The sequence below is a fragment of the Mya arenaria genome, chromosome 14 (assembly GCF_026914265.1).
Source record: "Mya arenaria isolate MELC-2E11 chromosome 14, ASM2691426v1".
NCBI classification, from domain to species: Eukaryota; Metazoa; Mollusca; class Bivalvia; order Myida; family Myidae; genus Mya; species Mya arenaria.
Genome location: NC_069135.1, coordinates 54909077 through 54931099, shown reverse-complemented (window position 1 = coordinate 54931099; position 22023 = coordinate 54909077). Strand labels below are relative to the sequence as shown.

General features: G+C 34.9%; 1 protein-coding gene across 2 annotated transcripts; it reads left to right on the top strand.

Annotated features, from left to right (window-relative positions):
• The first annotated feature begins 9991 nt into the window (after positions 1–9991).
• Positions 9992–20765, top strand: LOC128217423 (transcription intermediary factor 1-alpha-like). 2 transcript variants are annotated; one of them, XM_052924568.1, is made up of 9 exons: positions 9995–10135; positions 10628–11099; positions 13527–14506; positions 15314–15416; positions 16797–16892; positions 17216–17289; positions 17708–17772; positions 18027–18115; positions 19028–20765. In XM_052924568.1, exons 3-9 carry the CDS (start codon positions 13540–13542, stop codon positions 19044–19046), a joined length of 1413 nt encoding a protein of 470 aa, XP_052780528.1. In that variant the 5' UTR covers positions 9995–10135; positions 10628–11099; positions 13527–13539; the 3' UTR covers positions 19047–20765. The 2 variants fall into 2 exon arrangements, with proteins under 2 accessions (XP_052780526.1, XP_052780528.1); XM_052924566.1 differs by lacking the exon at positions 10628–11099 and having other exon boundaries at positions 9992–10135.
• Positions 20766–22023: the final 1258 nt, after the last annotated feature.

Genomic DNA, 22023 nt, shown 5'->3' with positions numbered 1-22023 from the left:
TGAGTCATTTTAATCTTGCGGTTAAGAGGCTTCCAAGTGCAACTTATGGCTATCCAGGAAGCATAGTTTTACTGAAGAATACTAGTAATATTAGCTCCGCTAAGGAGCCATTTTGAGCTGGGAAATTTTGGTTTCTGACTTAAACCCTCTGAGGGTTGAAATTTAATCTCTTTCAGCAGTTAAATCGAGCTTGAAAAGGTCATTGCTGGGGCTCGCGTCTGGGCCCTCCCTTTAAGCGTCCGAAAATCTATTCTGTAATAATTAAGAAAACGAAAAATAAAAATGTATATAGATGCCTCATATGCCTCGGATGACTCATAATGGCCCGAGACGTAGTCTCCATTTAGGTCAACGCGGAATGAAAAACGCCACCCTAACGGTCCACACTGGTTATCAAACACCAGCATGTCTTTCTTAACTGCGTTCGCGTTTGTCTCCCTTTAAGATTTTAATAATAAATATGTTCAAGCAGATCAATTATTTTGATTATTTAGCCAAGTTATTACTTTGTAGTCGCCAAAATTGATTTTAAAGCGAAAATTGAATTCACGTGCGAACGTTATACGGGCCGCAAAAAAAAATCGAAAATCGGCCCGGCCCGCAAAACTGATAATCGCTGAGTCATGCAAATAATCACGAAATTTATGTACAAATGTGTTACTCTATATAGTAACATAAGTATTAACATATAAATATTTAACAGGACCGCCAAATCTCGAATACGACGTTATTCGTTGCATGTCGTACGTATATTTCATGCAATACTTGTAAAGCGGAAATGATTAGCAAACAACATAATGGACTACTCAATGAAGTCCAAATTGATAGGTTTAAGTTTCAACGGTCAGTCATTGTCAGACGGGACAATGGTGCTGTCTCTACGCCGTTTCATTCAGGATTCAAGCGATTGACTGTAAGTCAACTGATAACGTTGAAACTATGAATGTTCACAAACATTAGATTCTAGTGGACTAAGAATTTGACTTTATTTGGACATTAAGAAAGAGAGGGCTATTTTGTGGCAGTTCAAATGTTTCGAATTTAGTAGAAGAGTAACTGACAAAGAAAGTTATTTAAAGATGCACTCTAAAATAAGATAAACCACACTTTAAGCAATTGTTGTAATTTACCGAAAATGCTGAATATATATCAAAAGCAATGGTTCTTTCGAAGGATGCTGTGTTTAATTTGAAAAAAAAGGTGCAAAATTTTCCTACTTTATGAGACAATAAATGATTACTGTAAATATTTTAGAACACACCAGTCATTTATGTTTTGTTGCTTTTTCAGCTATTGAATACACGTTTGAAATCTTGTTATCAGTAAAAAGAAATTCCGCAAATGCATTTCTTAGTAAGTAATGAAAGGTTTATTACTTTAAAATGTATGTTTGTCATACATATGTGAAACAAGATGTGTTAAAAGTAGTGTCACTTTAATATGCAATACACCATTTCGCCGATTATAGTAACACACATATAATAACATGGAAACAGTCAGTCATCCCAGCATTCACTATTAACGGATAAATAAGAGATGAACATTAAACTAACAGTAAAATAACAGTATAAAACTTACGTTCTTTTTTAAAGAAATATTCATATTTGGACTGAACCTGCCACTTATTTATGAAGATGTGTAAGTTGCAAATATATAACCTAAAACACTTGTTATATTTCTTTTTATTTTCATAAAATTTGTTGACAACAGAAATAGCAAACAACTGTCAAATGTTATTTAGATAAAAAGTGAAAAAGTTATTTAATTGCCGGTACGATTTGATCATAATTTTTGGAATGATTATCGGCAGCAGGCAGTCCTGACGCATTCCATATAGAAAATATATGTTATTGTGATCAACAACTTTGATCAATGTTTGTGTAGCTGCAGATCGGCCAATTAGTACTATTAAAGATGACAGCTTTTGTATATAAAATAACAGATATCTCTGTTTTCAAGTCAGACTTATCTGTCTGCATGATAAAATCAAATGTGCAGTTAAAAGCATTAAAACATGTAATGACACATTATAACATATTAGTCAGATAATTGTGATGAACACCGAAAGTTCCATTACTGACCAATATATATGTGTTTTATTTGGTTTGTAATGGTTCACTTCGATCATATTCGTTGTATATGAAGTAAAATATCTGAACAATATATCTTGTATAAGTCTTTATACCTTAAATGGTTCTAAAATGAACTGTTTCAATTACCAGTATAACATAATACAGGAATTATCGTCATATGGTTACCTTAGCACATGAGGCAAGAATTGCCATTCGTTGTTCTCAAATAATTCGTCAGGATCGTCACCCTTGATAGATAGTGTAGGCCAAAATTGAAACTTCCTCGACATATTGTGCGCAGGTTCATATAACCATTTTCAAAAAAGACTTTAACAATAAGGACTTTTGACATTTGTGTTCATAAACATTTAAATAAAGTAAATAATTCAACGAATAGTAAAGGTTCTTCGTATAGTTTGTAAAGCATTGAACTAACAGCAACCTTTGGGCGACATGATATCACGGAATATGACCGCATTTTGCGAAGAAATTTTTTGTGGAAATTTCGGAATCTTTAAAGTTGAACAAAATTATTTTTTTCTGTTAAAGCGTATATCCTGTTCTTCACATTTATGAATTCTTATCTAAATCATATATCCATGACAAGAAAATAATTAATAAAAACATAATGTATCCTAAAGGTTGTTTTCATATTATTTTTTTTATTTGTGATTTTTCCTAAAATTATATATCCTGCTGGTCAGTGCTTAATGACATAACTTTCAAAACGCGTTTATATATATATATATATATATACTTAAATAAAGTGTATATGTTTTTCTTATGTGTCCATATGAACATCAAGTTTGATAAAATGTGTTTTATATATATATAATTATTTTACATAACACTGAATAAATAAGGTTATCGAAGTGCATCCACATTTATATTATAGTAGTTACAAATGGTAATTTTAAAAGATATTCAAATATGTCGAATGAAGACTATCAGGCCCCATTTCTTCGAGAGGTATTAAGAGATGCAATATTACGTTTATGTTTATATTTCATTTAACTCAATTACGTTCATCAAGTTGAGTTAATGAAAAATAAAAATGTTAATCATAAGTATCAATGTTTAATTTCATTTAAATGTCTTGGAACTCTTCAAAATGAAAAAGTGTGCTTATTTTGATCATGTTATAAGTAACCGACCCCCTGTTAGTAATATCAACCTTTATGCTAAATTCTGATACCCGGTGACCCTGTAACATCATTTAAAATGTTTTTGTTTACTCATTACTTATATTTAAAACAAACGAAATCAAATATACAAAACTTACAGATTATATATTTGCTCTTTAGTTTAATAGGATTGGACTTCAATCACATATTTTGCAATCTTTACTTGCCTAATTTTCTTTTTTGTACTATTTCGGTATTTACTGCTTTACATTTTCTTTTTCTGCACATATAATCCACTCAAACACTACCAAACGAATATGGGATCAACGGACATCTTAGATTTAACATACTTATAGGTCGAATGACTTAAATTTGTTCAAGATATAGTGACCTGTTTCAGATTCAGGTTTTGTTTATTTCGCTTGTCCAGGCAATATATTTTATTATAAATCGCTTTGTAATTTTGCAATAAGTTTCTTTAGATGTACAAAAGGTTGAAAATTAAGACTACAGAACTACCCGATACAGAGAACGTCAACTCCTTTAAGACAACTTTGATAGTCATATCAGCTGTGGTATTCACTGTGGTTGTCGTTGTTGTCGGGATTATCTGCTACGTTTGGGCTCGAAAAAGGTACGGATCAAGGGAAACGAAGTAGCAAATGTTCGTATATCTAGATATTCTGAAGTATTTAAAGTGGCCTCCTTCAGGTACGCAAGTTTAGATTGAAAGTGGAAGTCAGACCGTTTTTTAATATGTAAACGTACACTCTGCTTATGAGCTATATATGTTTTTAAATGCACGAACTAATACTAAAATATTCATTAGTGACATATTTCAGATACACACGTTTGGATTGAAAAGGGTAGTCAGACAGTTTTTGTTTTTTTGCGCTGGTGAAAGGAAAAATATATGCATCATAATAGCTTTACTTTGAGGTGTTGAAAATTGGAATAACTTAAATGACATCAGATCGCCATATTAAGTTATTTGGTTCTACATGTTGTTTGGTTAATTTTCGTTTTAAGGAAAAATATTTAATTATTGTCGCATTATGTTGGATGATGTTGCACAAACACGAAATATGGCATAGCGTTTATAATTATTATTTCAAGGTGCAAACATGCTTCCCTTTGTTTGCATATGCAGGTTTGTTCGTCAGGAGAATGAATGCATGGAACCAGGCCGAGTGTGTCCAGTTAGATTTTCAAGAAGGCAACAACCTCCCGGGTCTCGGAGACGGTAAAAGTTCTACCCCGTATGCCGACATCAACGAAGGTACATATTAAAGTCATTAATTTACTCAAATACACATAAGACATGATTATAAAAATAACTATAAAACACAACGTTAATAAGTATGATTATAACTCACAAATATTTGAATAATATTACGTTTACGTTGTAACGAAACCGGAGATTAATAATGATGCTGACTAAATATATTTGCAAGTTATTGCTGACTTACATATGGTTTGAAGTGTTTTGAACTTCTTTTTTCAAGTTATTATAAATATAGATACCATGGATCAATATCATTACATCTGTGAGCAAAACTCACCTGGTCCCTATGATGAAATCAACGTCACAGAATAGGACAGTGATATCGGAATCTTGCCTTCAAAAGAGTTTACGGACGATAGTAATTCACTACGGAGCGTCAACATATCTAAAGGCAAAGATGAACTTGAAAGTATAGACTAATCAATATTTAGGCGGAGCGTCACACATTCTCATAGTGATCCATGCTGATAATGCATGTAAGACAGACAATTTGAACGGAGTTAGCGTCGTAGAATCTCATAGCAGTATGAAACTGCTAGCTGCTAGCAATAGCGAAAAGGTGGAAAAAATATTTGATGATTTAGGACAATTTCAAGTGGATTATATTCACGCTATTGCAGTTAATCCCCGAGGTAGCGTTGTAGAATCTAATAGCAGTATTGAACTGTCAGCTGCTAGAGATAGGGAAAAAGGAAAAGATATATTTGGTGATTTAGGACAATTTCAAGTTGATTATATTCATGCTTTTGCAAGGGAAGAATGTTATAACGAATTAGATCAACACACTATAAAGTCTTCCCTATAAATGATTCATATGGAACTAGTCGGACAGATACTTTGTGAAGATAAAAGAAACCTTAATTACCCAATTTCCTCCTTAATTTCAACACGAAGCAAAACTGGATGAGCCAACAAACACAAAAGGCCTTAGCAAAATGATGAAATAAAACAAAACGACTCTCTCGTTAAAGGGTGAAGCGCGATTCAAGTTGGCGATTTGATTTTTAATATGTTTATTATGAATTCTAGAGCATTATGGAATGCTGTGTCCTGCCTTATATTAAGTTCGTCATCTTAAATGTTAAGGTTACACTTTTAGGTAAATGTTGCATACTAATACTGACATAACAGTACGTTTTGGATTAAAAATGCCATTTAAAATTCACAAAATTTAAGAGTATTTTGGAAAGGTATGTTGTGAATAATGTGTAAATGTAAAGATCTTAATTAAAATCAAAAGTATCCATGTAATGTTTATATTTTTAATTTTTAATTAATAATAAATATTGGAACCATAGTGCGGCTGAGGCCATAAAGCCTTTCAGCGAACTCTAGTTACACTGACCTTTCCAAGGCGGTATTGTTTCATTTATCCGTGCGACTATTTTGATTTTACACTGACATGACCCCTCTCCCCTCCTCCAACTGTACTTTTGCACTGACATCACCCCTCCTCCAACTGTACTATTACACTGACATGACCCCTTCTCCAACTGTACTATTACACTGACATGACCCCTTCTCCAACTGTACTATTGCACTGACATGACCCCTCCTCCAACTGCACTATTACACTGACATGACCCCTCCTCCATCTGTACTATTACACTGACATGACCCCTCCTCCAACTGTACTATTGCACTCACATGACCTCTCCTCCAACTGTACTATTACACTGACATGACCCCTTTTCCAACTGTACTATTACACTGACATGACGCCTCCTCCAACTGTACTATTACACTGACATGACCCCTCCTCCAACTGCACTGTTACACTGACATGATCCCTCCCCTACTCCAACTGTACTCCTACACTGATATGACGCCTCCCTTACTCCAACAGTACTGTTACACTCACTGACCACTCCCCTACTCCAACTGTACTATTACACTGACATGACCCCTCCTCCAACTGTACTATTACACTGACATGACCCCTCCCCTACTCCAACTGTACTATTACACTGACATGACCCCTCACCTCCTCCAACTGTACTATTACACTGACATGACGCCTCCTCCAACTGTACTATTATCGCTGACATGATCCCTCACCTACTCCAACTGTACTATTACACTGACAAGACCCCTTCTCCACCTGTACTTTTACACTGACATGACGCCTCCTCCAACTGTACTATTATACTGACATGACACCTCCTCCAACTGTACTGTTACACTGACATGGTCCCTCCCCTACTCCAACTGTACTCCTACACTGATATGACGCCTCCCTTACTCCAACAGTACTATTCCGCTGACATGACCCCTCACCTCCTCCAACTGTACTATTACACTGACATGACGCCTCCTCCAACTGTACTATTATCACTGACATGACCCCTCCTCCAACTGTACTATTACACTGACATGACCCCTCACCTCCTCCAACTGTACTATTACACTGACATGACCCCTCCTCCAACTGTACTATTACACTGACATGACCCCTCCTCCAACTGTACTATTACACTGACATGACCCCTCCTCCAACTGTACTATTACACTGACATGACCCCTCACCTCCTCCAACTGTACTAGAAAAAGAGGCAATATATAGGTTAATGCCATTGCTTTAATGTTCACGCAGTATTATTTTTAACCCATTTGACTTGAATGATCAACACAAAACAAAACAAAATGCAGATGTGTGTACACATTAAACTAAAAGCGTTTTTTGGCGCTGTTTTAATAGGAGTGTTTGTGGTCATGTAGCTTTTAATTGAAACACAACGAAGTATTTATAAAGGCAATATCATATACCGTTTTGTTTGATGATTAAAGTGAAATGAGATAAACATCATTGTGCCCCTTCATAGAATTAAAATTTTAAAAAAAAATCTTTCCTTTTTTTCTAATTTTTCGTAGTTTATAAATATATTTATATTCTTTTATTTATTTATTTTTGGTTTAAAACTCATCTTTTATTGTATTTCTTTTTCTTTTTTAATATGTTTGATCAACAATATAAAAATATGCGTAAAATGTTTGTGACTGTCCCTTGTGACAGTGATGACCCTATATTATTTAAGTATCATTTGAAAAGGGTTCTATGAGAGGAGAAAGAAAAGTTTTATGCAAACAGGATTATAACAAAACTATGTTTAATATTCTAGGTTAATGCCATTGCTTAAATGTTCATGCTGTTTAATGTTTAACCCAATCAACTTGAATCAAAACAAAACAATATGCTGATGTGTGTACAGATTAAACTAAAAGCGATTTTTGGCGCTTTTCTAACTTGGGAGTTTGTGGCCACGTAGCTATTAATTGTCCCACGAATATTAATGATTTCACAGTAATTGTTTTAATGTAAGAAACAATGTCTAGTGAATAAATGTATGCGAACACAGTTATGCTAGCAACCAGCCTTTGTAAGAATAATTGCTTGTTAGTTATTCCCGGATTTGGCTAACTTGATACGTTTGAAGTAATTAAGATCAGATTTCTACTCATTTTCATATTTGCGCATTATTTTTAAGTGAATCTCTTTGGTGAAAAATTGAAACCTATAATTGATCAAGAAATTCTAGCAAAATAAAGTGTATACATTGTTACAATAAGAAGTCTTTATATCATTCCATCACGGACAATCCCGTAACTTCCGGTTTATGTATAAAGTCTTATGGAACTAGACATTGAATACAGTCGTTCGACCTTTCCGGTTGTGCCCCAGTCAGTTGTAACCACGGCCCCCAGGTCCTGGGAATAGCAGTGACTTTGAATTTCGGTCCAGCTAAGCCCGAGTAAAATCCCCGTCCTGGGGGGACGGACTGCCGGTAAAATCCCCACCAAATACACACGCACTCCTGGGACCCTAGGTAAGCCCATTCCCCGCTAATGTTTTGCGCGAAGACAAAACCATCGCACTCAACCCGGCACTTCGGGGCCACCTGGAAGGTAAAAACATGGCCCAGTACCCCGGCTATTCCCGGTATACCCCCGGACTTTGTGATGGGGGGGGGGCGTGGTTACAATTGACTGGTGCGTTACATTTCAAAACATAGCAACTACATTTCTTGTACGGGTATTTTTATATGTTTATGAAGCTTTTGTTATATACGTCTGAGTATCGTTAACATATATTTCATTCCACTACCTACATAAATTAATTTTTGGTTGTTCTCGTGTTCATATTATTTTATGAATTATTTAGAAAAGTACGTCATGTCACGAGATCTCTTATGGTAATTCGTTATGTGACAAGAGAATTGTATATCTTTACGTTACACAATAAATATGTTTGAATCTTGAACATGTTTCTTGTTTTGTGGGTACTTCGTTCCCGGCGCCAAAGACAAAGGCTAAATGTTACACTCTCCATGTTATTGCAATTTGCTTTGCGTGTCGGACGCCACCGTCAGGGCTAATAGAACAGATTTTGTTCCGAGTGGATATATTGAGAGTAAGTCACAATTGAACGAACAAATCACAATGAGGCTCGTAATAATACTTATTACGTACGAAATCATCAAGGAATAGTACGGCGAAGATTTAAATGATTAGCTATGTGCGAAATTATATAATGCATTAACAAAATCATAATCGAACAACGTTAGTTCTTTTTGGTAAATATATATGGTACACCAATCAAATTGCAGTTTGCTTTGCGTGTCAGGCCTAATAAGACGGATACTGTGAAAATTACTAGCGCTATGTTCGGTGAAGATTATGTGATCAGCTGTGTGCGAAACAACATAATACAATTAACAAAATCATAGTAGATCAATTTTAGTTCTTCTATATACTACTATAATAAAAACTACCGGGAAGCCAGTTGCCTCAAATCTACGAAGGATATTCGAAAAATACTTAAAAACAATATGCAATATTTTCACCATAGCCTAACTTATGCTGCTTTTTACAGAGAATCCCTTCAACAGAGTGTTGCTTATCTAAGATTAATGTTATTCATTATCACTTTGATTTGCTCTGGTTCATATAGCGTCCCAAGGCCGATTGATCATTTTGAACACTTTTGTATGTCGTTAAAAAAATAAGATTAAGATAGTATTCTTCTAAAAGTTATTGAAATTTAAAGCAATTATAGTAGAGAAACGCTTCTAGAAGATATCATCAATGTTAATTAATATTCACCTTTGAAATTGAATAGAATGTTCACAAGTGTATTAATCGATTAAATTCTCAACTACTCTACAAATAATTTAAAAAGAAGCTGTGGACTTGATCAGTGTGTAAGGATCATTATTCAGTATATATCTACATAACTATACGTGAACTGACACCTGCGGGTAAAAAATGCACAACTATTATGTGAACCTGCTTTTCTGTACTGATTCACAACTTGATTGAACCGAGTAAATAGTAGTAGTTAACTAATTGCCAAAGGTACATTTATTGTAGATAAGAGAAATCCATGTATCAACATTAATTAACAAACATTATCATACAAGGGAAGTTAGGCAAAACAATAAAAACACTTTGCTTACACGGTAAGCCCCCTTCATCACGAACAGGAACATTCTAGTTTCGTTTTCCAAAAAATGTCCAATTATGTGATTGGTCTACTTTCTGTTTCAAAACGTTTTGTTTGGCAGGAAGGAAAATATCTCGGCACACTCTACACCAAACCGAATCTGTCTAAAGAAATAACGAACGTGAAACAAAAAATGGGTTGCTACATATTACTTGTAAGTATACTGTATACATAGTTTAAATACGTATTGTGTGTATCACTAGCCAGAATAGTGGCCGTTCCAGATTAACTTTTAAAAATTTGTACATATTGCATGTATACTAGTATTCTCTTCCCGGTTACGTGTCTGCTCAGTAAGATTTACACCGTAAAGACACATCGATGTGGAACATATGTTTCAGCAACTGAACTGAATAGGTCGTGAAATGCATCCAATACTCCGTGCATCCCAACCAATTGTTCAGGCGGTGCTATGACCCCTACCCCCACCATCAACTGTACAGATGTTGTAATGACATCCAGACCTTACAGTTGTTCAGGGGTTAAAATGTCGCAAGAACCCTTCACTAACGGAGCATGTGTTACCATAACCCATCCAAATCAACTGCATATGTGTTGCCATGACCACTCCAAATGAAAACAACTGTTTCTTTTATAAAACTATCTTACATTTTTCATATTCATTGTATGTTTTGTGACCTTTGAGGTAGATTGAGGGGGATCGGGCGCTGGTGGAGAGGGGCTTAGTCAGTCAAGATTGTCAGGGCAATGAACCTCCATCTGTGGGTGTAACAAGCACACTTGTAATGTGAATCTGCTTTGCTGAACTGATGAACAAGAGAGTTTGAGCTTACAATGCATGTATTGTATATAAGGAATATCCATGTATCAATATTATGGAACAAGAAATGCTTTTATGAAAACATATCAAGCAGGGGAGTGAAGCAAAACAAGAACATAACTTTGCTTACACGGTAAGCTCCCTTTTATCGTGAACAGGTAGCTTCTAGTTTCGTTTTCCAAAATATGTCCATTCATGTGACGGGTCTACTTTCTATTTCAAAACGTTTTGTTAGGCAGTAAGGAAAACATTTGGCGTAATTAGTCCTACATTAAACCAAGTCTGTCGAAAGAAATAACAGGCTTTGAAAACAGGAACGAGTTGCTTCATATAATTTGTAAGTATAGTGTATATCTAATATTAAGTAATGATTTCCTGTTTTACTAGCCAAATTAGTAGGCGTTCGGGGATACTTGTTTGTCATTTATACATTTAAATGTAGATTGTAATCACTGTAACGTGCGTCTTCCAAATAAAAAAACACAGTACCAAAGACTCAATTACATTATCTAACTGTGCAGGTGTTGTCCCCTCACTATGCATTCAACAGCTGTAGAAGCGTTGCCCCCCTCCATCCACCAACTCTGCAGGTGTTGTCCCCCTCCCTCCACCCATTACTTATAAAGGTATGCCCCCTCCTCCATCTACTAAGTGTACATGCGTTGCCCCTTCCCTCCCAATCACCCTCTTGTGCAGGCGTTGCCCCCTCCATATCCATCCACCAGCTGTACAGGCTTTGCCCCCTCTATCAACTAGCTGTACAGGCGTTGCCTCTATCCATCCCCTAACTATGTGCAGGCGTTGCTCACCACTCCATCCTCAAACAATACAGTCGCCCCCCCCCCCCTCAATCCACAAACTGTGCAGGCGTTGCCTACCTCACTATCAATCCGCCAGCTGTACAGGCGTTACCAATTGCATCCCCCAGCTATACAGGCGTTGCCCAACCCCCTCCCGTCCATCAATTATTTGTAAATGAGCTACCCCTCTCCATTCAATAACTGTTGTCCTCCCTCAATCCACAAGCTGTACAGGCGTTGCCCTCCTCTCCATCAACCAAATGTACTAGCCGTAAATGATTCCAGGCTGTTTCACGAGTCAATATACTTGTGAACAAGTATTATCAAATAGAGTTTTAAAAAAAATATAAAAAAATGATTTAAGCAAAGAAAATTTTAAAACTTTGTATTGCCCTTAGCCTACGAAACAAAATATATAAGTGATTTCATCTGCTTCTTAAACATTGATGATCAATATAAGCCATGTGTATCTTTTACTATCAATAGCATAGTAATCAAAGCTTAGTTCATAATAACACATTAATAAATTGTTATACTGCTCATTTGACAATGGTTTAGCACTTTGTGTTTTCTTTCAGTACCAAACAAAACATTTTTGTTTCATATATTTGTGTTTCATATGTTATTGACTTCAGATAACAATGGCAACGTCTAGCTAATGAATTTGAGTAACATCCTAGCACTCACTCTTATATTTAGCTTTTATTTCAAGTTTTAGAAAACCAATATTACATAACATAATCCGCACCATAATTGCCCAGTAATTCGTCTATGGGTTAGTTTCAATTTCATGAAGTAGAACAACTATTGACTTCATCAGTCTAACGTGAAATACGATCTTACGAGCAATCCTTTTAGGGTTAGTTTCAAATTGAATTTTCGTAACTACTTTGGACTTCCTTGTGCTTACGCATTACGACCTAACTGGTTATCACTCTAAGGCTATTTTCAACATCATGAAGTAGACCAAGTATCGATTTCTTTTTGCTAACGTGCCTTATGAATTGACTGTTCCATTGTTCAAGCTCAGTTCATTTTTAGCTTGCGTTAAGAATATACCGAAACGTTGATTTTACTTCTTCTGCTGCTGCTGCTTCTTCTGCTAAGGCTACTGTTTCTGTTTCTGCTTCAGCAACTGCTACGGCTACATATGTACAACGCACGTATCTTCAGACGTAGGTTGGGTCAACATTTTATACGAGGGGTTCATTGTTCTTTATTTCGAGAGCTACTAATTCTAAAGGGTAGTCATTAATTTTGTGACACTGTCGTCAGCGTCACTCCGTTGACGATCAATAAGTTTTCAACGTCTTTGTGTACAATAGTGTGGTATGCACACTGGGTCTGATCAGTAGCTTAATTTTGGGGTAAAAAGGTCAAGTTAATTGAAACCTTTACGTGAATTATAATGAGCTCTCCCGACAGGGCATATAAAACTGATATAAAAGGCCAATGATTCTATGCGAAGCGTCAATTAACGTATTGTTTTTCAGCATTCCAAATGAAACAACGTTGATCAAAGTCTAAACTCTACAAAGATATTGTTTTTTGAGAACTTAATTATAAGGCCCTCAAAGTAATGATATATTTAGAGTCTTCGGACGGGAAAGTTTTCGGCCTATGGAAATATAAATGACACAACAAAATTAAATTGAAATAAAGCTGATAATGATAAAAAAGGGTCAAGGAAGATAAAATATACTATAAAAGTTAACATTTTTGTCAGATACGGTTATGCAAGTGTAATAATAATTAAGTATTAAAGTGAAATATTATAGTGGTGAATTTCCCCATCGCCTTACTATGTTCCTGTATACAGCTAATGTATAATAATACTGAATACAACACTACAAGCAAAACTATATGAAGGGTATCAACTTAATTATTTAATTATATAATAATTTGTTCTTATTACTCTCGTAAAAAATAATATTGTAGCTAAAAAAAAATATTATGATTTAAAGTCTCTCCAATGAGATGGATGCGGTTCCAGGCCGAAATGCTACGAACACAAATGAATCAGCCTCTGACACTACTTATTGCCAGCCTTGTTTTGAAGATGGCAAGAAATTTCCTCCAGAGGCATTTTGTCCCGTCTGCAATGAGTTCCTTTGTTCCACCTGTGCTCGAGTGCACAAAAACATGAAGCTGACTAAGAACCACGTCCTGCAGGACAAGAGCAGTATGCCATCCTCATTTCGTGCAGAGATTGAGGAAGAGATTTTCACAGAAACATGTCAGCTGCATGTTAGAGAGTTTATAAAATACTACTGTCCCCATCATGACGACCTCCTTTGTGGAGACTGTGTAATTGGTAATGAAGAACATGGCTCTTGTAAAGTAGAGAAGATTTCTCAAGTGGCAAAACAATACGAGGAGGGGTCAGAATACCATAGTCTGGAGACAGGCCTTGGCGAACTGGTAAATGACGTTGAAAACTGTTCAGCATACATACAGGCGAGTATGAAAGCAGTGGAAGAGGAAAGCCTCACCAATATAAATGGGCTTCGTAAATTCAAGATTGAAATAAATCAGTATCTGGATAAGAGGGAACAAGAGTTACTGGAAGAAATTGAGCAGAAACAACGGCAATCCAAAACTCTGTTAAATGCGCTAATATCAAAATGCCAAGACATGAAATCAGCCGCCGAGAATTTAAAGTCGAAGCTTCAAACACAGAGCGCAAACAGAAACCAGCTGTTAATAGAAGGAAAGCGAGCTTTTAAAGAGCTGGCGGGTCTCCAGACAGCCCTTGAAGATGTCGACAGAAAGAGAAAAGTTCCCCAGTACACGTTCTTCAGGGATCCCGCCACTGAGCAGCTGAAAGCGTGTCAAACAGCAATAGGAAGTTTGGAGGAGAAAGAATCATCTTTAGCATTAGAGCAGCAAGAACTGGTGAAAAAGCAGGAACAAGAACAAAATGAAAAAGCTGCATCACAACAAGGTTTGTGTACAGCCACTGACTTACTTAACAGTTCCGTAATTGGTGCAGTAGAATTGTTTGTTTTTTTAAAAGCCCTTAGACGTCGCGAAATCTAGCCATGCATATTTGGCATTACTTTGAACAATCTGCACAAAATCAGTATCATTCATTGAATTGTTTTGTTTTTTTGTAAATATCAAAGCATAATTTGATAATTTAGTAATCAATCTGCAGGTAAGATTTAAGCTCTCATCTTAAGGATGGAGGTTAAACTAGGTCAATCTTTTAATCCATCTAAATATGTTGTGGCAACATCATAGCTTCGTTATTTGCAATTTAATTGTTTGTAATGCATAACCTTTGCTATCTAACCTAAGTTATTGTTCGAATTCGAATCAGTTCTTTGTGTCTAAGACATTGTTTTAAATAATAATAATAATAATATCATAATCGCAGATTTCGTTTAGCTTCATTGGAAGGTTTACAATTTGTATTCTCATCTCGAAAGTCAAGACCGCATATTCAGTCCATATTTCGTAATTTACCCATGATTTGTTGCCTATGAATGGTTATTCTTTCAAAGTTAACATATTTCTAAAGTGCCATTTGAAGGCGTTTATAATCAATATTAGAAGGCGTTTATAATCAATATGAATGAACTTTTAATTATAGTGTAGGGACAGTATTTCGAATTTGAGCCATAATTTTCCCGTGACTTTGGTAATGACAGATGTTATTGTTGCTGAAATCCGGAAAACAAACTCATATTTTATAAAGGAAAGTATAGGTCAAAACATTTGATTCTGATCGTCAACACAATAATTTCAGATAACACTAAAGGAGAGGCCACATTCAGCTTCACAGTGGAAAACATTAGCAAGCTCAACACATCTGTTTGTAGTCCTAAATTTATGGTCAGAAACCTACCCTGGTAAGTTATGTCTTTATATATAATTTGTTTCCTTAATTAAAAGAACTGTGATTATTTCCCTTTTCAATGAAACAACTTGCAAGTGCTTTTACTTTTTTTGTACCTTTCCGGTTTTGTTAGAGGGAATTATATATTTACTATCGGAATACATCTGGAATACATCTGGTATGTATAAAATGTGGTTACTATTTCAACAAAAAAGTGAGCTCTTTTGTTATCCACAACTCAAAAAGCATTAAGGCTATATTCGAGAACATTAGTATGTGGATAGAAGGCCATTAGAAGACATTTAAGGAGGCAAGTATGTTTCATAGGGAAAAACATATGAATATCATAGCATCAAACAAAGTGAATAGCATTTTAACTAGGTCTTGATATTACTCAAAAAGAAAAAAATCGATTTATAAAACTTGATATATTGATATGTCTTTGTCACATATTTATGCAACTTGAAGGTGATAGGGTGTTAATGGAACTTCACATTCAGACGTCCAGCTATGCAAAATCAGTGAGAACAGTTCAATTTCAAATGTCCCGTTCCCACCAGCTAGGAAGCAGTTCCTTTAAGCGTATTACACAGCAAAACATCAAGACTTTGTTTTTATAACACTTATTTGTCAGAACGGATTTAATCGAAACCTGTCATGTTCACCATGATTTTATCTGAGGATGCCGATTTAGAAATTTGATTAACTTTCAGTTATGTGATGGAAACTGATTCCATGTTAAATTAATTCAAGACATCAACTGATTTAAACCTCCAGTAAACACATCTTGTTATCACATATGATATAAGTCATTCCAAAACAAGTCATCGTTCAAAATAGTCTGGCGCTCGATGTCTCTAGATTGTTAATATGGCATAAAAATCGACGTAACGGACCAACTGTCTTTTGTCCACGGTCTTTCCCTTTATAAGCTTTTTAATTCAGCATTTTACACTGTCTTTTCTTTAATGTCTCTACAATATGAAGAGTTTTCGTTTTAAACGAATTAACAAAGACCAAGATGGCGGCGGTTTATGTAAAGCACGTGCGTTTGGTCACTCGCCACACGCAGTCCGAAATCGCATAATACGGCAACAACTCACATAATGGCCTCAAAAACCTGCCGGTTATGTTACTTTGTTAGTAATATAATTATGTATTAATTATAACTATGCAACATACAGACATGGACTGAGAGACACGGCTTTAACCGAATGTGTTTGCTGTGCGTTACTTTAAGCGCGGGAGCGAGAGGATAATATATATTTTAAAATTAAATACTCTTACACTTAACTTAAAGGTGATACTAGTATTATTATTTAGATTTTGCGAAGCAATTAATTCATTTTATATAAAAAAAACACCAGAAAATATGATTATTTATTCAATTCAGGAGAATTAAAGCGATGCGGACGTCCAGAGTAGCAAAGAAACATAACATAAAGAGCTTAGGATTTTACCTACAATGCAATGCCGAGTCGGATTCAACGTATGAATAATTTAGCAGCTGAAAAGTACAGTTGTCATGTAACTACAATATCTGGTGTATAATACTAAGTAGATTATTCTGTCAGATCAAATGATGAGTAAACTTTTGTACATTTGAGTTTCAGTCTACTAACCTATCAAAGACACTTAAATGCAAGGATAAAACAAATCTTAAAAAAGACAAAACAGCAGTCAGAACAAATCTTGACAATATAATTGGGTGTAAAAGGCTTACATGTCTGTAAATGTTATTATGCAAATGTTAAAGTGAAGTGTAACGAAATTAGTTATGCAGTTACGTGAAACATGTGTTTTATCTTACAGATCCTGGTTCTGTTATGCCACAGCAAAACTGAAGTTACTGAACCAAAAGCCCTATGGAGACGACTTTGTCAGAGGTATTCGGGTGCAGCTTAAATATATTTTCCTAATCTGGCCGTTTATTCGACACTAGTTCTGGTTTTTACTATGGTCTTACAGCTTATTGTCTCCGTAATCAACTTAGTTTAGGTTTAAAAAGGTGTACACTTAAAGGTGATTAATTGACTCCAATGTATAATACTATTGCCTATACGGGTTTACTTTATGTTTTCCGTTTACGCCACTCTTAAACCATAACTTCTTTTGCTCACTCGGTGAAATATATAACGATCTTACACTGAACATAACAATTATCCTCTATTTCGTTTGCCTTTTAGTGTAGTATCAGTAAATCGCAGTCATTGAATCATTACTGTTCTTTGTTAATACAATACTAAATGTTATGCATGTAGCTGGTATATGCATTTTTTTAAAAATAAAAACTGACCTTTGCAGAAATTCAGCATTTGTTCAATAGTGACGAAGATGACTGGGGCTACGAGGAATTTATACCATGGAATGTAATTTGACATATTAATAAACAAGATTTCTTTGAAATTGCTTTTAATTATGATAACATTCATTACTAAAATGTGCTTAAATTAAGAACATAAAACATCGTTAATAATCACACTGCTTAAAAAATAATTATTTAGTCTTAATCACAACCCTTAAAACAAGTCAAGTTTTAAAGACCATACATAAACCGCGCCCTCGTTATACTGTTGTTACAATTTCGATGTTTGTTTATTGCTGTGTTCGCCTGTGGTTTCAGAATTTACTTGACCCAGAACAATGCTATTGTAGTGATGACAAGGTCACGTTGCAGGTTCACGTGATTGCTGACGAGCCAGATGGGGTCAGGTACAATTATAATTAATTCATATTTATTGAACAGCGATGTTTCCGAATTACCTCGTCAAGATAAGCTTTATGTAGTTTCAGATATAGATTTATGATAATTTTACCATTTAATATGCGAATTAATTTAATTTCCACTCAATGAATAGGACCATGGGTAAGTGTGTCACGCATTTCAATCATGCTCTTTTTTCAAATATCAAGATCACACCTTGAAGACAACTTGAACAATACGGACTTTACAGCAATAATTTGTGCCTCAGCTTTATCTTTATTAATAAATCGCCAACAATCAAAGTTTATGGAAGAAGTTATACTGGAGTAAGCTTGTCGAGTGGTCTTGTCCGGATGATAGCTCATGAAATGGTAGACGAATTTAAATCATTTTTGGTATGCGGAATAATGGCCCATTTTTTTCTGAACATTTGCAGAAAAAGGTGTTCGGACAATATCTCTTAGGTTTGATGGACAAAGCGACTTTTGTTTCAAACCATGTTTTAGCATTTGCAAACTATATCATCATCATCATCATCATCATCATCATCATCATCATCATCATCATCATCATCATCATCATCAACATCATCATCATCATCATCGTCGTCGTCGTCGTCGTCGTCATCATCATCATCATCATCATCATCATCATCATCATCATCATCATCATCATCATCATCAACAACATCATCATCATCAGCGGCGGCAGAAGCAGCAGCAGCAGAAGCATCATCAGTATCAACAACAGCAGCAGCAGCAGCAGCTGCATTATCAGCACCAGTTGAAGCAGCAGCAGCATAAGTAGAAGTAGTAGTAGAAGTAATCATTATGGATATTGATTTCATATTTATTGTACATAATGTAAATAAACAACTTTCATGTTTGATGCTTGTTATTAACGATGTTGCTTACTTTCAGAGGCCAGACATTCCAGTGAAGACACTGACGGCTGCCTGACCGACCAGTCAGTATGGTCCGGGAAAGGATTATACTGGCTGATTATCATAACGTATCAATGAAGGTGAAAGACACAAAACCAACAAGAGGGTGTCAGCTGAGACAGATTTTAAAGAACATGGTGAAATATCATAATTGTAGTACATGAATTCGTCGTTACTGCGCAATTATGCTCCTGAAACAAATGTTTAACGTATGCTCAATATGTCCATTAATTTTAAGCTGATTCTTATATCACAAGAGCTAAGTTTAAATACTTATAAATGTGCGCCATCATAAAATATATTTTCTATTGCATTTAACCGATTGTTGAGAAATATTATCATGTCATGTGATTACTCAAAATTTTTACAAAATGCATATGCATGTTAATGTTACGTAATGCGAATGTTTGACTTTTGAACTTGAATTCTTTAACGCGTGTTGTTCTCGCCGCTAACAGGTTTTAGTACGTGCTCGAAATGTAAAACATTTCAAGTAATCATAATTCAATGAAATGACAAATTAGAATGTATATATAAATGTTTGACAAGGAGATGGCAGCTATGTGCTTAGCAAATGTATTAACAAGTTTTAGAGTTGGTCAGTAAAAGTTCTTCTTTGTAATGTTAAGATGAAAATTAAAATAAAATAGGATACATTGTCAACATTGGCAATTCTTGTTCACTGAAGTACTTTGTTTTCAGTTAAATCCATAGCCACTAGCCATAAATTGACAACAACTTGAAAACTAAACAAGTTATTTTACTTAGTTTTATCTCACATATTATATTCAGCGATGATTTTTGCCAATACAAAATAATACAAATGCTTATCTATTACGCCAATTTAAAAAAAAAAAAAAAAAAAAAAATAAAACATTCGTTGAGATCTTATTGGTCATATAGATCATTATTTACTGTTTATTTTCTTGTATGTAATCATATATGAACATTTGTCATAGATTCGATTCTGTCATCAATTGTGTGTTTTTTTAAGATGTTTTACTTATTTATAATTCATTGCATGTTTTCGGATGTTGGGGATGGATGTGGCATGGTCACTAAAAACTGCCGCCCCTGGGCATATAACGTATGGACTTATAATGTAAATTTGCTTTATAGATGGTTTGCTAAGTAAATTTGCAAACACTCACTTAAATCTAGTGTATATACACATGTTTATTAGTTTAAACTGATTTTTTTCACTTCCGATGTACTCTTTCGAAAGTTTAAAATAAATAATTCTTACAGGGAGGTAAAGCAGAACTAGAAGATAAGTTAGCTTGAACGATACGTTCCATTCCATCATATCTTATAAAGCTAGATTTGTTTCCAAAAAAAAATGTCCATGCTTGTCTAGTCTCAGTTTATTGTATAAATAAAGGTTTGTTTGGCGGAACAAATTTCATTTTGAAGAATATTTAACACTGAAATTATATTTGTGGATAAAAGAACATTGGAAATAAACTTATTGCCTTATAGCGTTTGTAAGTATACTGCTCATTTATTCGCAAGATAGACAGTGTTTAAATGATTTACTTTGTTTCAATTAAATCGTTCAAAATGGCGGCTGTATTTTTAAATGGTAAATATCCTAACTGGAACTTTAGTTTCATGCGCAAAGCCTATGTGTTGATAAAACAAAATGTATTTGCCCTACGAGATGAGATCCTTTTCGACAATTTTGATAACATTTTAATGAAAAACAATTTAATAAATGTTCGAAACCTTTGCGCTCAAAGAATTCAAGTTGTTTGTCATATGAGGTGATGCATTTTGATTGCATTCAATTTGAAAAACAAATATCTTCCACTAGAGGAAGGGGAAGGGGAAAGGGAACCCGGCGCCCCATCCCCAATAATTGCCTAAGTGAACTTTCTATGTCAATATCGGAAATGAATCTGAATGGAATACAAAAGAATGAAACATTTTAGAAGTTAACAGCCCCCACCTTACTTAGCATTTCATTTACAGAACCGTACTCACTTTTACGAACAATCACGTAAACGTCTGTGTCTGTTGCTGCTTATCTGTGTACGTAACCAAAGGCCTGTTCGCACTTTTGCGGATACAATGACTCAAATAAAGACTGCAGTATCATTATTTTTCTATAATTATACCTCATTTATAAAGCACTCTTTTTATAAAGTAATATACCTTCAGAAGTATTACCTTGTGCAGGTAAAGCTTTCAATAAGGACATGAAATTTGAACCATACGATGTTTGAAACAACCAATATTATTTTAGAACGAAACCTGATAGTGCTATCGATGAAGCATCGACAAACTGTTTAGTAAATAGACCGTTCCAGTTAATACCTCCGAACTTGATTTAATTTTAAAGAAAATAAGGTTTAACGTAAGGTTTTGTTGAAATAACCCCTTTTTAATCGAAATATTTAAATTTACGTCAGGTAAGAGCAAATACTGTATCCTATGGTTAAAATATGTTATGAAAAGACATGTGCTTTGTTCAATTTAAGTAGAACGTAAAATGGTACGTAAACCTCAATGATCATTATAGATCGAACTTATATATAAAATAAACCTAAAGAAGTCTAGGTACGTGTACACAGTTGTTTGACCTTTGCCGCCACCCCCATGAGGTCCAGTATCGATGGTTTCATGTGACGTTGAGTATTTGAACTGCAGATAAACATTGGAGCACCATTGTTCTCAAGCATAAAATAAATCTGATTCCTGATTCCATCGAGTTTAATGAGACAAGCTAAGGAACATACAACGTAGTCAAAATCCTGATTAAAAGCACACGGATTGAGGCCAAACAAACATTAAACAGACATTTTTTTATTATAATACTCATAACATGAAATATATTCGTGATCCTGGTTGAAGGCAACGGATCTAAGCCAAACAAACAGCAAATCAAACAATAGGCATGACGCTTCAAGACACCAGATATCGAAATTTTGCCGGTTTTACTGTTATACATAGACAATTCATGTATCGTACTGG